Source organism: Macrotis lagotis, chromosome 1, assembly GCF_037893015.1.
Source record: "Macrotis lagotis isolate mMagLag1 chromosome 1, bilby.v1.9.chrom.fasta, whole genome shotgun sequence".
In the NCBI taxonomy this organism is placed as follows: domain Eukaryota; kingdom Metazoa; phylum Chordata; class Mammalia; order Peramelemorphia; family Peramelidae; genus Macrotis; species Macrotis lagotis.
In genome coordinates, this window is record NC_133658.1 from 841845928 (window position 1) to 841859167 (window position 13240).

At 36.4% G+C, this 13240-nt stretch overlaps 1 protein-coding gene across 2 annotated transcripts; it reads right to left on the minus strand.

Moving 5' to 3' along the window:
* Positions 1-454: 454 nt before the first annotated feature.
* LOC141490133 (olfactory receptor 51I2-like) lies at positions 455-4335 on the minus strand. Of its 2 annotated transcripts, XM_074190391.1 has the most exons (2): positions 3406-4329; positions 455-493 (listed from the first exon to the last, which is right to left on the minus strand). In XM_074190391.1, exons 1-2 carry the CDS (start codon positions 4327-4329, stop codon positions 455-457), a joined length of 963 nt encoding a protein of 320 aa, XP_074046492.1. The 2 variants fall into 2 exon arrangements, with proteins under 2 accessions (XP_074046492.1, XP_074046500.1); XM_074190399.1 differs by lacking the exon at positions 455-493 and having other exon boundaries at positions 3382-4335.
* Between the last annotated feature and the right edge of the window lie 8905 nt (positions 4336-13240).

The window sequence follows — 13240 nt, forward strand, 5'->3', positions numbered from 1 at the left end:
CTTGCTTGCCATGGCATTATCTCGTTTATGTCTTGGTCTTCTCTGAGAACAAAGGACAAACATCATCAGACAAAAGATAAACTGAACTGGTCAAAGCTTCTCAGAAAGAGTCTTATGTCTTTGGTCACTTTATTAGAGTTTGGGGCCTGGATCATGATTAAAAAACCAAGCCAAAGAGATCCTAATGGGGCTAGTGGGGGCTAGAGCCATGACAGGGTTGCTTTTCAGTTGACCTCTCCTCTTCAATGATAAAGTAAATGAGAGGGGCTAAGGATTTTTAAATCACACCTAATTAAGTATTCACCAATTAGTGTTGAGTGATTTTCTTATCAGGGATTATCCCAGTAATGTGCATTTGTATTCAGTAAAGGCAGTAATAATAAAGGAAAGCAAATAGGCATTTCAGACAATTGGAGACTGCCTTTGGTTATCAAGAAAGACTACTTTGGTCAATTTATTGATTATTGGTCAGTCTAATTAATAAATTAATTTTAGGGAAATTTGGAAGATGGGAGGATATGTGGAAGGAAAAAAAGTCTTAATGAGCTAGGGAACTGCAACTTATTTATGGCTGCTTATCATTTAGTAAAACCCATTCTATCCTCCCAAAAAATTAAAAGTGGGAAGATAAGAATTCTCCAAGATTACAGTACGAAAATTTACAACCAGTTCTAAAATAGCTGCCTTCATATAGTGATCTGAGGGTCAAAAGACTGGTATGAAGGAGTTTGAGAAAAATGTGGCCAGTGGTATTTATTCAGCTACTGCTGTCACTGCTCAGGTAGTGGTTTGGTTGTCCCACTAAATGGTTAACTCTTGCTTCAGAAATGAGGAGGTTAGGAGCAAACAGAAGGAAATGGAGAAAGATTGAGGGGTAAAGATAGCTATGGTTGTGTTGAAGATGAATTCCAAAATTGGCTGTCATAGGGAAGAGGGGAAGTGACCCATCTTCCCATTCAACAGCTGGATGATCACATACCTCCTTGGGTACAAAGCTATGACTTCTAATTTGGAGGTCAATGGACCTGATTAAATGAAAATTTAATTTAAAATGATTAAACAAAAAGTTTTATAATTAGGAGCAAAAATTTGTTTGGGAGAGGCAAGTTTCAGTAAGATAGTTCTTGTTCTGAAAAAGATCTGAGCAAAGGAAGGAAATGATTGTGTCTATAATGAACAATTTTGTTTCATAAGTGAGAATTAGCATTACTTTTCCCTGTATCATGGGAACTTTGGAGCCATGGGAAATTTAGTCCTAAAGTGCTTGCATTTTGAGTCCTCTCCCAGCCATTAATAATGGTACCAGAGAAGTGATTGCACAAGAAATGTTTAAAATGAACCCATGATATCTTCATTTTTATCTTCTTTTTAAGCTGCAACTTACTGGAAAGTGGGGGAGAGGGTGGGAAAGAGTAGCTTGTTCTATCTCTCTTCTTGCTTCCAATTGGTTTATGAGCACGTGACTTCTAAAGTATATGTCCTACTTCAGCAAACCTAAGATTAGATTTCATCTCCCTCTTTCATGTTTGTTCAAGATCAACACATTCTGGATTAGATCTGACCTCTTAAGTTTAAGAGATCTGCAGGTTTTGAGTTACTGAATAAAAGTTGAATAGTGGTTCCACAATAAAGTTCCACAACCATTCCAGAGATAATGAAGAGGATAGGCACCAAAAAGAAGAGAAATGGACCAAGACTGGCTATTGTAGTAGCAGACATTCACCTGGCATAGTTTAGACAGTGTATGATAGAAGTTGTCAACCAAGAGCCTCTAATTTAGTGCCAAGGTGAAATGTGAAATGAGTACTTAGTAGTCCTGCAAAAAAAATTGCTTTAAATTCTGGTGAGATTTAAACATCAGCCTTCTAAAAGATTGTAATGAATCATATCTTAAGTTACAGAATTCTATTTTAAATTGTTTTGTTAATACATCTTTTATCAATAGCATTTTTTTTTGAGAACAGGAATAAAATAGTGACCCATACTTGTGTCATATGGTATACTAAATAGCATTTTAACTCCCTTTCCTTCCTGAGGAAACTCTAGATAGAGCCAGGATCTAAGCTAAGTATGTAAGTCCTCAGGGTACCTCTGTGATTGTTTAAAGAGCTTAAAAGCATGACTAAAAGAAGCCTAGTCCCCCTCTGGTTAGAGGTCAGACTCCCTAAAACTAGATCTAGTCTAAATTATTTTTCTGGGTCCAGGACAGAGTGATTCATAAGTGGTGAAAGGAGTAGGGTTTTTTTTTTTTTTTTTTTTTTTTTTTTACCACAGATCCAATGTTATCTAGGAAAGCCTTGGTTCATCCAAGTCAGCCTGTTTCCTTTTTTGACATCTTTATTAGAAAATATTTAATTCTACTGAAATATTGCCTTCCTCCAAGTATTCATCTTTAATCTTTTGGATTTAATTTACCCTGAAACAATGAAGAATAAGTCTTTTAAGCATAGTCAGGCTTAAAATCTTTGCCCATGTGACAATATCCTGAAGTTTTATTTCTCACATCCCACTAAAGAATAACGATTGCATGAAGTTAAGGGAATATGAACCCAATAAATACTTGTTCAATGATTAGTAGATTTTAGGACTAACAGAAATAGAAGAAGAAGTTGTAGAAATACTTGCCCTGGTGTCCATCTTACCATATCCACTCAATAGGTCAATTTGTCTTGCACATTGCCTTACCATTATGATACCCTTTTGATATGATACACCTTTACCTCAAGTCCACCAAGACAGCACAAACTTAATACATACTTTCTTGGGATCAGAGAATTTTAGCATTTTGAGAGAAATGAGAGTTCAACTCATGCATTTATAATTATTGACATTTAGATAGTGTTTAAAATTTACAAAGTGCTTTACATATATTATTTCTATTGAATATCATTCAATTTTTTGAAGCAGGTATCTTGACAATTATCATACCCATTTTAATCAATAAGGAAACTGAGATTCAAAGTGTTAAGTGATATGTTAAGTGATAAGTGACATTTAGAAAATATCAGAGGTGGGATTTGAGCTCAAATCCTTGAGGATCTTCGGGAGGGGAATGGATATTTCATTACGTCTTGGAAAAATCTATTCCATTTTGCAACAGCTCTAAATTCTTAAAAAAGTTCTTTCTTATATTGAACTGAAATTCACATCTCTGAAAATCACACTGACCCACCAAAATTAGTCTTAGATCTTTCCTCTTAGTTGGACTAGCTAATTTCCAACTTCCTTTCAAATCATTGAAGAGTTTTCATATCTCTTCTAATTTCTCTTTGCAAGAGAACTTCTAACTTCTTCAGCCAATCTTCATTTGGCATGGTCCCTCATCCTCTCATTTTCTTGGATGACCCTCCTGAGGACAAAGCAAGTTCAAGTTTATTCCTATCAGAACTTGACCCTGAAAAGCATCTTTAGTAATCTGTGGCGTATTTCCTTTGTCTTGACGGAGTAGATAATGGGATTGAGCACTGGTGGCACAAAGAGGTAGAGGATAGACATGAGGATATGTACTACATGGGGTAGGTTGCCACCAAAGCGGTGCACAATGGACACACTCACCATGGGCACATAGAAGATGAGCACCGCACAGATGTGTGACACACAGGTGTTGAGTGTCTTGAGTCGCTCCTCATGGGAGGCAATGGCCAGCACAGAGCGGAGGATCATGACATAGGAGAGGAAGATGAGTGCAGAGTCCAAGCCAAAGGTGAGGAGTACAATGGATAACCCATAGTGGCTATTCAGGGTGACATCAGCACATGCCAACTTGATCATGTCCACATGAAGGCAGTAGGCATGAGAGAGGACATTTTGTGTATGGCAAAAAGGCAGCCTTTGAAGGAGCAGGGGAAAGACCAGGATGAGCAGGAAACTACGGATCAGTGTGGCCAGTCCCATGGCTACAATGCGGGCATTGGTGAGGATTGTGGCATAGCGAAGTGGGTTGCAGATGGCTACATAACGATCTAGGCTCATGGCCAGCAGGATTCCAGATTCTGTCCAGGAGAAAAGGTGGATAAAAAACATCTGGGCCAGGCATCCCTCAAATGTAACCTCATGAGCATGGAAGCAGAGGGCAGCAAGGACAGTGGGTAATGTGGACAGTGAAACACCCAGGTCATTAACAGACAGCAAAGACAGAAAATAGTACATAGGTTGGTGCAGGCTCTGTTCTTCCTTGACAATGACTAGTATCAGGGCATTTCCCACAATGGAGACAGCATAGAGCAGGAGCAATGGCATGGCCAGCCAGTGTTCCATTGTTTCCAGTCCTGGGAATCCTGTTAGGATGAAGCTAGGGGAGCCAGTGATGTTGGTTCTGAGATTGCCCATGAGAGAAAATATGGAGCCTTTGTCAGCAACCAAAATAACTTTCTAGAGACACAGAATGAGAAGAAAAGAATATCAGAAAACTAGTAGTTCAAGAGAAATAGGTTATCATTGAAGATAAAACAGAATGTGTAGATACCATGTTGGGGGAAAGGAATGTGAGGCAGCATATGGACTCAAGAAGCACAAGATAGTCATTAAAGTTCTCTTAATTTTTATTTAGTATTCTATTCCCAAGGCTCATGACTAGGGTGGATGAGTGTGAGAACCTCTAATGAGGAAGGGAGAGAGAGAGATAGAGATAGATAGATAGATAGATAGATAGATAGATAGATAGATAGATAGATAGATAGAGACAGAGAGAGAGAGAGAGAGAGAGAGAGAGAGAGAGAGAGAGAGAGAGAGAGAGAGAGTAGAACAAACACTAAATTTGGGATAAGTGAATCTGAGCTCAAGTCCTGGTTGTGCCCATAATATGTATGTGATTTTGAACAAGTGCTATCTGTACTCTATGTCTTCAGTTTCTTCATCTATAAAATGAAGGAGTTGGACTGAATGTAAGACAGAAGATCCCTTAAGAAAGACAAGTTGAGAAACACATTATTTCTTAGGCATCCATATCCCCAGAGTTCACTGTCTGTTATGGTTTTCTGCTTGCATCAAAGTTATATACACTTCCTAAATCCTCTATCATAAATCCTTATTTCTCTTCTTACAAGAACCTTCTTATTATATCAATTTGATAAAGACTGGAAAGATGTATCGATTTATTCTGGTAGTCTCACATGGCAAAGCCAGGACTAGAACCAAGACCTCTCACTTCCATATCTACACAAGTGTTTGCATTTCCATAAGTCCCATGGGATCATATATAAAATTCTGTATTTATCATTCAAACATTCACAGTCTTCATAACCTATTTCTCTCATCTTTCTAGTCTTTTTACTCCTTACACTACCTGCTTCTCTATGCTCTGAGATTCAATGATAAAGACTTCCTGGCTGTTCCTTGACTAAGAAATTCCATCTCCCTAGGTCATTATACTTAAAGAATGGCAACAATATATTAGGAAGATTACTGATAAACTGGAGATCATCTTGAGGAAAATAACCAAGATGAAGAGCCTTGAGAAGATTTTCTATGAGGAACTGGTGATATTAAATCTAGAGAAGATAATACTTATACTTTTAGAATTGGGAGGCACCCTGCTGGTCACTTAACCCAAACATAAGCTATCAAGCGATTATTTAATTTTTACTATCTTTACGTATTTGTGCATTTGATGTCTTGAAATCAAACATAAAACTTTATGTTTATCCCCATTAGATTTAATCAAGTTAGAATGAGACTATCATTCAAACATGTGAAAGAGTTTTTGGATCCTAGAAGATAAGCTAGAAATAAAAGTAAATAAAGGCACATGGAATGATCTTGAGGTTCTTTACCATCTTTACTATCTTCAGGATAATTTCTAGCTTACAGTCTTTATCCTAAAATGCTATACCCATACTTTTAGCAAGACAGCTCTGTTAGTTTTTAATCAGTGAAGACTAAAGACAATAAACTTCCTTTCTTGCCTAATGAATTAATCATCCTTCTTAGCTCTGGGTCATCTATAAATTTGATAAATAAGAATAAACAAATCACCATTATTATTATTATTATTATCCAGACCATCATTAAGGATTTAAAACTGGAAGAGCCTTTTGAGGTCATCTAGCTCAACTTCCTCAATTTATACATAAATTCCAGAAAAGGCTTAAGTTATTTGTCTGAAGTCACAAAAATAAAGTAACACAGTTGGAATGTGAACTTACTGTTGGGATTTCAAAGTCAATGTTTTCTTCTGCAATTACAGCTGCCTTTAAATACTAAACAGCTCAAGTCCAAGAGCAAGTCCAAGGTTTAAAGGGAGTGATAGGAGAGGAGGGGGGCTCATTATATGGTCAAGAGAAAAGTATTTTGGGGGTACAGAAAAGGATCATAATTTGATTCTTAAAGGGCTAAAGCACACTTCTCTATGTGCTGTGTTTCAACAATCTTAGGGTAACTGAGCCTCAAACTTCCCCACACTTACCCTTACAAACTTCCTGGGCTTTTTTCTTCCTACCTTTCCTCCTGGGCCAATATAAAGGGTTTTTATGCTCATCCCCCAATCTAAAATCAAGTGAGATATCTTTTCTCCCTGATTATTTTTGTTTCTAGACATAATCAGGAATCTAGAATAATCTCATCTAACCCCACTCTCTTCCAGAGGAGACCCTATCTTAACAGGTTGATAATTTTTCATTGTTTTTAAGATACCCCCAAATTAATTCACCCATTCTTCATAATTTTCTGAATTGTTCTGGGGTCTAATACCTCACACCATCATGAAGTTGCAACTGGAATTTAATCCTAGTATTTCTGGTTCTAGGTCATAGCTGACTACCCTCCTGTCTTTATCAAAGCTAAACCAGAAAAGCAGCTGTGTAGAGTTCTTTCAGCTCTGAAGCCACTTTGTGTTCTGATCTAGAGGAAAGGAGAACTGAATCCATAATTATAGGCAGGAAGGGAGAGAGAGAGAGAAAGAGGGAGAATACCAAGAGAGGAGGGCCCCTGTCAAAGAGAGAGACAAGGAAACAGGAGAGGAGAGATATGTTAAAAGTGAGTAAGTTCATTACAGTGAGAAGGCAGAAGAGGAGAGGAGATGAAGAAGGGGGAAAAAAGAAAGAGATGGAAGAAAAATGGAGTAGAAAAGAGAATGCAAAAAGGAAGTGGAAAGAGAGAAAAACAAAAACAAAATAAAAAGGTGACACAAAACAACTTGAGCAGGGTTGAGAGGGAATGGGAACTGACCCCACAGGTTTGGGGCTGAAGAACTCACAATGGACCCCAGACATTGCACTCTCAGTGTCAGGGTGGCAGGAGGGGGGGATGATGCACTGTTTGGAAGCTGAATCTTCAGCTCTTTGCTCAAAAAGGAAGGCTTAGAAGCTCCTTCCTCAAAGGATGAACCTCTGGGGATAGTCTAATCACTTTGAGATCCCAGTAGCACTTAGCAAGGCTGAGACCTGATCAAGCCTGATGTTTAACCCCAGAGATTCTGTTAGGCCTCCCTGAATTGGGAGAGGATGCAATGGACATGGTGTTACTGTAAAAGTCAAAAGATTAGAGTAAAAGTTCTAATATCTGAGATTATGCAAATTATCTGAGATTATGCAAAAGAGAAATATTGAATGAACTTATATTTATAAGGTGCTGTATGATTTATAAATCACTTTTCTTACAGTGGTCTTAGGAGGTTGATGATTACGTTATCCAACAAGAATCTAAAATTATTTAATTATATATGTATGTATTATATTTGGATATATATGAATAAAATGGGTTTATATATATATATATACATATGTGTGTAGATACATTTGAGTACCAATGAACCTATATACATATACATTTGTATATGTATATATGCATACATAGATATTCTTATCTAATAAGGTAACATCCTAGGGCTTCTTAGCCATTCTAGGACATTTAGGTGGCGCAGTATATAGAGATCCTGGAGCAGAATAACCTAAGTCCAAATCTGGCCTCGGATACTTACTTAGGTATGTGTTCCTGTTCTAGTAATTAAAGCTCTATTTTTTCTGTCTCCTCACCTATAAAAAATTAGGGTAATAATGAAGTCTAACCTACCAGGTACCTAGAGTCATTATAAGGATAGCATGAGATAATATTTGTAAAGCATACAGTGCATGAACCATAATAAACATTATGTAAATGTTAGCTATTAGTGGTAGATTTAGTATCAGAATCAGAGTCAGAAAAAAACATGGTTTCTGGTCTCACACTTAATTACTGCATGGTCCTAGGAAAAATCACTTTACCTCTCCTTCCATTTCTTCAACTGTAAAAGTGGAATGATAATAGTACTTATTTTTCAGAATTATTGTAAGGATCATAATGAAGCAAAATATTTTGACATATAAAAAATTGAAGAGACAGTTCCTGGATAATTATTTTATTAATGATAGTAGCAGATACTTAATTAAACGGGTCAGTGCAGTCTCATATGCCAAAAACCATTCTTAGACCCTTCTCATTGCTTAGATGCCTTTGGAAGAATGGACAATAAGATAAGATTGATTAACAATTAATGAGAAGAATGAATGTTATAATGAAAGATGGGTCTATCGTAATGAATGTATGGGGGACATGACTGATGATTCTTGCTCCCAGACCACCTCCAGCATGGTAAGATAGACAAACTCTCTCATCCCACCCAAGCCTGAGTAAAACATAATGGTCTTGCCCCACATGGGTTTCTTTTGAAGAGATTGAGGAGAATATTACTTCAACTCTAATATCAGCAAATGTCTTTCAGATACTGTGTTGACCTAGCAGAGAATAAGGAAAAGGAAGTAAAAATACTCTGGCTCTCCCAAATTAGTTATTTAATAATCATTTCTATCAATATAGTAAAATAGTTTGACAACATCAAAGGTCTAGATAAATGTTAGCTATTATTTTTTTTTGAGGCATGCAATCATAGAGCTTCAGATGGAAGGGACTTCAGTAATCATCTACTCAAATGCTCTCATTTTATAATTGAATAAATAGAGTCACAGAAAAATTAAACAACTTGATCAAAGTTTATAGGTATCATATGGAGTATTTGAATGGCTCCTTTGACTTCATAAACAGTGCTCTTTCTGCTAAAGCACACTCCCCCTTAAAGATTCTGGATTGAAATATTGTTTCTGCTATTCGATAGATGTATCCTATGGGTTAAGACATTTGACATCTGCGGTTCTTGGTAAAACTGAATTTTAGATTAGATAATTTCTAAGGTCCCTACTAACTTCAGATCTAAATCCTATGAACGTTACCTATGATGATTACTCTATAAATTGCATTCATTATTTGTGTCAAATACATAGCCTGGTATTATTAGGCAACAGAAGCCCTCTTCTTCCCACTGTGAGATAGGTTAGGACTCAGTATCTTTCCTAAGCATTGACCTAGGGACAAAAGAATGTACGCTCATTAAATTCCAACACATCCCTACACAGAGTATATATACTCTAAGTGTAAGAAATTCATTAAACTTTTTGGCTTCTGTGACATCTAGAGAAAGTCTAGAGGATCAGGAATAAAGTGTGGAAGAATAGTGAAGAAGAAGCTGGTCTGAGTATTTTCCTGAAAATGGAGGGGTTTTCACTGTGAGGTCTGTATCCTCAAGTGATCATAAAAAGGGGAAAAAAGATCTACATGTACAAAAATATTTAAAGTAGTCCTTTTTGTAGTGGCAAAGAATTGGAATTTGAGAATATGCCTATAAATTGGGGAATGGATGAACAAACTGTGGTATATTAACGTGATGGAGTACTATTATTGTTTTATAAGAATTCATGAGTGACTGTACATCATAAAAGCTTAGAGAGACTTATATGAATTGATAATAAGTGAAGGGAACAGAAAGCAGAGATGGTACACATAACATCAATATTCTGTGATGGACAACTATGATAGATTTAACTCTTCTCAGCAGAACTATGATCAAAGACAATATGGAGTTTGAATGCAGACCAAACCATACTATTTTATTTGTTTTCTGTTTTCTGTATTTTTTTCCCCTCTCATGGCTTTTGTTTCTTCTTTCACAACATGACTAATATGGAAATGGGGATAATATAGTTATACATATATAATATATATCAAATTACTTGCTGTCAAGGGGAGGGAGGAATGAAATGTAGAACTCAATCTTATGAAAATGAGTATTGAAAACTATTTTTGCTTCTAGTTGGAAAAAATTAATAAAAGAAAAACAGAAAAAATGGAGAGGATTTTTCCATCAATTTTTTGTACTACTTAGAATAATGTCCAAACTCTAAAAGCAAGCATTTGGGTTCCTATTTTTCTATTATCATTTAGCACAGTGGAGATGCTCAATGAATATCTTCTGCTAGTTTTGTACCTGTACTTTGAACTCTGAAGCAACTCAACTGATCCAATGGACAGAGATATAACTAGGAATTTTTGTACATGAAGCAAGAAGCAGAAATGGTACCTTTAGAGGAAGACAAGGAGTCAATCCAGACACTTTATGCAAGATGGTTTGAGGTTAGAAATATACTTGTGGATCATCTCATAACTTCCAAGCCCATGCTTAAAACATGCAAGGTTTTTGCTAGGTTCTATGTAGGGAAGAACAAACAAAAACAAAAGCAAAGGGGGTTTCTGACTTCAAGGAACTAAAATTCTATTTAAAATGGGCACAACTTATATACAAGTATATGCTTGATAATTTGAAAGATGAAAGAATTAATAACTAGAGGGAACTGCATGAACTGAGCCTCGAAGAATTGTGAGAATCGGGATTGAAAAGCTGTCTTTGTTTATTTATATTTTGGCAATCATGAGGAGGATGGATTAGAGAGGAGAGAATAGAAGCCATCAGTCTAATATGGAGGTTATGGCAATAGCACTGGTAAAAGAAGATAAGGCCCTAAACTAGGGTGGTAAATATGTAAATTGAAAAAGACATCAGAGGAACATAGATTTGTAGTTAGAAAAAAACTTCAGAGACAATGTAATCCTCCTACCTCTTTATTTTTACAGATTATGAAACTGAAGTTAAGCACCTAATTCAAGGTCTCATAGGGAAGACGTAACAGAAAAAGGGTTCAAAACCTCATTGAAGGACATTGTCTTAAATGGTTGAGATTTCACAGAAGTGGAATTGAAGAGACTTGGCAACTGATTTGATATGAGGAAGAACAATGGTAAAGAGTTGAGAATGAAGTCAGGAGACAATGGAAGAATAGTCATAGATTCAAGAGATGAAGGGAAATTTGGAGAAAATGTGGGTTTAATGGGAATAAAAATGAATTCCATTTTGAACATGTTGAATTTGTGATGACAATTATCCACTTGCAGATTTTTTGATAAGTATATTGGTTATTTAAATTAGAACCCAAGAAAAAGGTAAGACCTAGACAAATAGATCTTGAAGTCATCAATAAAAAGACAGCAATTGGATGAATGGGATTACTGAAAGACTAGAGAAAGAAAAGAAGGCCTTGAATAAAATAAGGACATGGGGAACACTGAACAGAGGAAGAGCATGGATGTTGTTCAGTAAAGAAGATTAAATGGCCAGAGAGGTAGAAGACAGATGGAAGAAAACAGTGTAATGAAAATTAAGGAAGAAGAAAGTATCCAAAGAAGGTGATAGTCAATAGTGTCAAATTAATGAACTGCTTGAAAGGTCAAGAAGGATGAAGATTAAGATGATTCAAGTTTGAAACTAAGACATCCTTGGTAATGTTAGAGATTCAACTAAATGGTAAAAATCACAGACTAGATTGTAAGGGACCAAGAAATGAGTTGATTGAGAGGAAACAAAAGCAAAAAGTATAGAGAACTTTTTCAAAAAGTTTGATAATTAAAAGAAAAGATTATAACAAATAATTTCTTGCTAACTAGGTGATACTTGGGACTTGTGTGGCTGGTCCAGGATGACAGTTATGGAAGAAGTAGAGATTTGAAATCTTTAACCCCCACCATCATACTTGTCTACATAAAGGAATACCTGAAGGCATTACTCCCTTCCTCTTTGTGCTGATGATGGGGCTCCACCTAAGGCAAAAAGTGTCAAAGGACCAGGTCATCCAATGGGAATAGTAGCTTATCTTGACAACTAAACCAAGGCTGAACAGATTCATGTTCAAGTGGTCTTCCCTTTTGTTTTGTGTGTGTGTGTGTGTGTGTGTGTGCGTGTGCATGTATGTGTGTGTGTGTGTGTGTGTGTGTGTGTGTGTGTGAAGGAGGGAACATTTACAATATGGAACACATCTTTATAGGCCTCATGGACCTGGGAAACTTATCTCTTCCTTTAGGTCTTCAAAGACCCACCTCCCCCAAAGAAAAAGTTCATATTTTCACTCAGTGAGGAGTGGAAGCTGATGCTGGTTAGATACGTTTGTTCTCATCCTCAGTCTTTTGCCAAGGCTGATATAACACCACTTTGTAGGTCTTCTGATCTCTACTCCAATCATCCACTAAAGTAGTTTAAATATTAGGGGTTAACCATGAGTACTGTCCTCATTCCTCCCTTCTGATCCTTGACTTCTGTGAGATATATCCATAGAAATAGAGGTCTTTTATGCCAATGTAAGAAGTAATGTGATTCTGATTTCCCTCAAACAGCACTCTTTGTCCTTTGCTCATGTGGCTTCTGTTTTGAACAATTCCAGTGGAGTCTTCAAATTCCTTTTAATGTCATCTGTGTCTCCAGTTGGAAATAATATCCCTCAAAAATATATCATCTGATTTTGATTTTGTATCTATATGTGTTTGTATGTGTATATATGCATTTGTCTATGTGTTTCTCAGAACTGAAAAAATATGATTTAAAAATATTTTGGACTTGATCCTATATCCAAAATAAATTTGAATCCTCAGAGAATCATCATGTGGTAAAAGACAGAGCATGAGACTTGGAACCTGTCTTCTAATCCTTATAGACTGAGTAACCCTGAAAAAGTAACTTGATCTTTGCAACCTCATTTCTTCATATTTGAAATGAAGGGATTATTTTTGAATCACATGCATAGGATGTGGGCTTAATCCCACACCTTGCCTTGCAAATCAGATCCCCAAATCAAGACTAGTGGTCCCCTTTAGAGTTCTAGGGGTAACCTTGTGGTATTGGCATGATTCTTCTATTGCCATCCCTCACAGACTTTCTACTTAATACATTCCACCAATATTTTCATCAGTTGCCATCTCCCTAATAACAATTGCCACTTGATACCTCCCCACATAAATTTGACCAATTACTTTTTTCTTATCCCTGATAACCATAAACACCAATTAGCTTTTGTTTTTTTTTTTAGATTTTTCAAGGCAATTGGGTTAAGTG